Source organism: Vicia villosa, unplaced genomic scaffold (genome assembly GCF_029867415.1).
Source record: "Vicia villosa cultivar HV-30 ecotype Madison, WI unplaced genomic scaffold, Vvil1.0 ctg.002799F_1_1, whole genome shotgun sequence".
Classification (NCBI taxonomy): domain Eukaryota; kingdom Viridiplantae; phylum Streptophyta; class Magnoliopsida; order Fabales; family Fabaceae; genus Vicia; species Vicia villosa.
Genome location: NW_026706034.1, coordinates 35,286 through 38,511, shown reverse-complemented (window position 1 = coordinate 38,511; position 3,226 = coordinate 35,286). Strand labels below are relative to the sequence as shown.

Below are 3,226 nucleotides of genomic sequence, written 5' to 3'. Positions count from 1 at the left end.
TATTTTGTAATGGTTTAGAGAACCCATTGTTCTCTCTTCAATATATCTTGCTTATTGAAAAAAAACAAAAACAAAGTTTAGTTATTTTAAATAAACTAATGAAAATAAATTGAAAAAAATCATATGATTAAGGTTACAAGTTGTTTTCATAAAGTCTCAAAGAAACAGTATCATAAAATTTGTGCTATTAAATAAATTCAAATAAGTTAATATAAATAAACATTTAGTTTTATTTTTTAAAAATTTTTAGTCTGTTTAAAAAAATTATCAAATTACTTATTTTAAATATTCAATTGACATAGATATTAAGTAGGTCAATAGATTAATTAATTAGACTTTTGAAAACGTAAGACTCAAATCTTAAAATAAATCTATAATATATTATAAATCAAAATTTTAAAATAAATCTATAATAAATTATAAATCAAACTTAAATTTTAAACATTTTAGTAGAGTAAACTGAAACTCATCTGAGTCTAACTCAGTGTAAGCTACTCATATTCCTACCAAATACATTAGGATGGAATAGTTGCTACCCAATTTATTATGAGATGTACTAACAAATTTTACATACATTAAAAAAAGTTGTTGTGGTGATAAATTTTTAAAACATGTTTCTTACCCTTGTCATTCCAAAAATTAACATTCTTGTAAGAGCAGGAAAAAGTACAAATGCCAACTGTAAAACTAATATAGTATTTTATAAAAGGTATAGCTAATGTATATAGAAGTTTGTAAAAATTATTATATTAAGGGATAAAAAAAGATGCAAAAAGACTCTTATAATTAGAAACACAAGAGGTATATGTTAATTTAATAGCAATGAAAATAATTATTTTACTGTAAATTATATTAAAAGGTCTTTAGACTCTATATTGTAAATTAATACTATGAGTATTATATTTATAAGTAAAATAAATGTATTAAATATTATGATGAGGTATTCATTGCCCTATATAAGCATATATGAAAGAAATAAAAAGGTACAACAAACACCACTGTAAAATTGTAACAAACAAACATCACTTTCAAAATTTCCTTGTTGTCTTATCATCACTATCATGGCTAGAAGGAAGCTGAAACTTGCATACATAACCAGCCACTCTAGAAGAAGGGCAACATTCAGAAAAAGGAAAAATGGTTAGGGATTTAGTTTTAGTTAAAAGATATATTATCGTTTCATATGATTCATATTTATTTATTTGTTTATTTATTTTCCATGGATTAGGAATATAATTCATGTAATTTTTTCTGGGGAAATTTATTATATCAATTTTTCTAGAATGTGCGGATCCAACCCAATCCGAAGACGGTTCTATTTCAAATATATCTTCTTATTAAGTCGGGCGGGTTTGGGTTGACCATCAAATTACCCTTTTTATTCTATAGTTGTGCATGCATGTATTATCATTGAATTGCGAATTAAAATTAAATAAATAAGTTTTCCTCGTTCAGGTCCGACCTCTTATGCACGCGTAAACTCATTTTTTGAGATATCGTTTTCTATGTAGATTATTTTTATGAACTATGTTCATGGAAGCAGCAGAGTTTACCATGTAAAAAGTAAAATCGAAGTCCTTAAAGATTACTAATGACTTCTGTTTAAAAAGAAAACGAAATTCACGACACGTCTTTAGACTTTGCTAATTCTTTTTTATAAAGAATAGTAAGTCGTATCTTATTAAATCAGCTTAATTGATAATTTTGCATGACATCCAATTGCAGGGGTGCGATATGATATCGAACTTGCAATATACAATTTATGCCTAAAAATTAAAATTGCATTGTTTGGAATTTTGTGGAATAAAAATTAAAATTGCATTGTTTGGAATTTTGTTTTGTTTTAATACTCCATATTATTACATTAAATAAAGCTCTTATTATCAGTTTTGTAATCATAAGTTGATGTTTAATCATGTGTTTCCGTCTCAAATATATATCATTATATTGTTTTTTTTCACTAGGTATAATGAAGAAATTTAATGAACTCAGCACCCTTTGTGGCATAGAAGCTTGTGCAATAATCTATGATGAAAACAATCCTCAACCAGAGGTTTGGCCATCTTTCTCACAAGTAAGAAGGGTGTTGTTCAGGTACATGAGTTTGCCGGATCATGAACGAAGCAAGAAGATGGTTAATTTAGAGACCTACTTGATGCAAAGCATTGAGAAAGCTCAAGAGTTGTTGAGGAAACAAATGGAAGATAACCAAAAGAAGGAAATAGCCGATTTAATCGATCGGTTTATTCATACCGGTGAATGTAATATGGGAAATATGAACCTGAATGATGTAACATTTTATATTGATAAGAATCTGAAGCAAATCGAGAAGAGGATGAATTCAATGGAAATCTAAAATTGGTATTAAAGGTGTGGAGACGAACATGAATTATGGTATGTAAGGTGTTGCTCAAAGTCTTGTGGATCAAAATGACATTTGATATTTCAAGTCTATAGTTTCTTTGAAAATTTATTCTTGAGTATTTTGTTTGGTTTTTATTATTGGTCAATGCTTATTTGTTTCAAAGAGTTAGTCTTTATTTCATTTATGTAATGCTCCAAATAAAAATGTATCTGCTCATTGAAAGAACGAATAAATTACTACCTCTATTTTTTATTATGAGTTGATTTTGACTTTTCATATATATTATGAAAAATAATAAATAATGATTATTGTATAAAAATAAATAATTATCAAAATTTGTATAAAATTACTTTTATTATGACATGTGGAGGATAAAATTATATAACTAAAATGAATAATAAATATTTTTAAAAATATAATATAAAAATATCATTAATTATATTGAAATTATAAAACGACTTAAATTGTGGTACAAATTATTTTTCTAAAACAACATATAATAAAAAACGGAGGGAATATTTCTTTATGGAATTTATGCCGGGTCATAGAGGTCAAAAGATTATGGTATAAAATGAGTTGGACACTATTTTATAATTCAAAATTTCTCAAGTTGCATTTACTCATATGAACACATATAAAGGAGTTGAACCACAATTTTTCTTTCTTAATAAGCAATAGAATAAATAAGGGAGTATAAGGGATACTCCACCGGAAAAAAAAGCGGAAAGCTCCAACTACTCAAAACAAATGAGTGGTAGAATATTCTAAATATGAAAATTGTAATTGTCCACAAGATTGTAAGAAGAATTAAGAACTATCTTCGACATACACTCGATAAAGCTAAAGTTCTCGCTATTGGAA

General features: G+C 26.3%; 1 protein-coding gene across 1 annotated transcript; it reads left to right on the top strand.

Moving 5' to 3' along the window:
• The first annotated feature begins 1,969 nt into the window (after positions 1-1,969).
• On the top strand, positions 1,970-2,356 carry LOC131639822 (agamous-like MADS-box protein AGL80). The gene has a single exon (XM_058910269.1). It carries the CDS (start codon positions 1,970-1,972, stop codon positions 2,354-2,356), a length of 387 nt encoding a protein of 128 aa, XP_058766252.1.
• Positions 2,357-3,226: the final 870 nt, after the last annotated feature.

Bases quoted from the DNA above. Each gene is read 5' to 3' on its own strand.
- LOC131639822 (XM_058910269.1), top strand. From the start codon at position 1,970: ATGAAGAAATTTAATGAACTCAGCACCCTTTGTGGCATAGAAGCTTGT.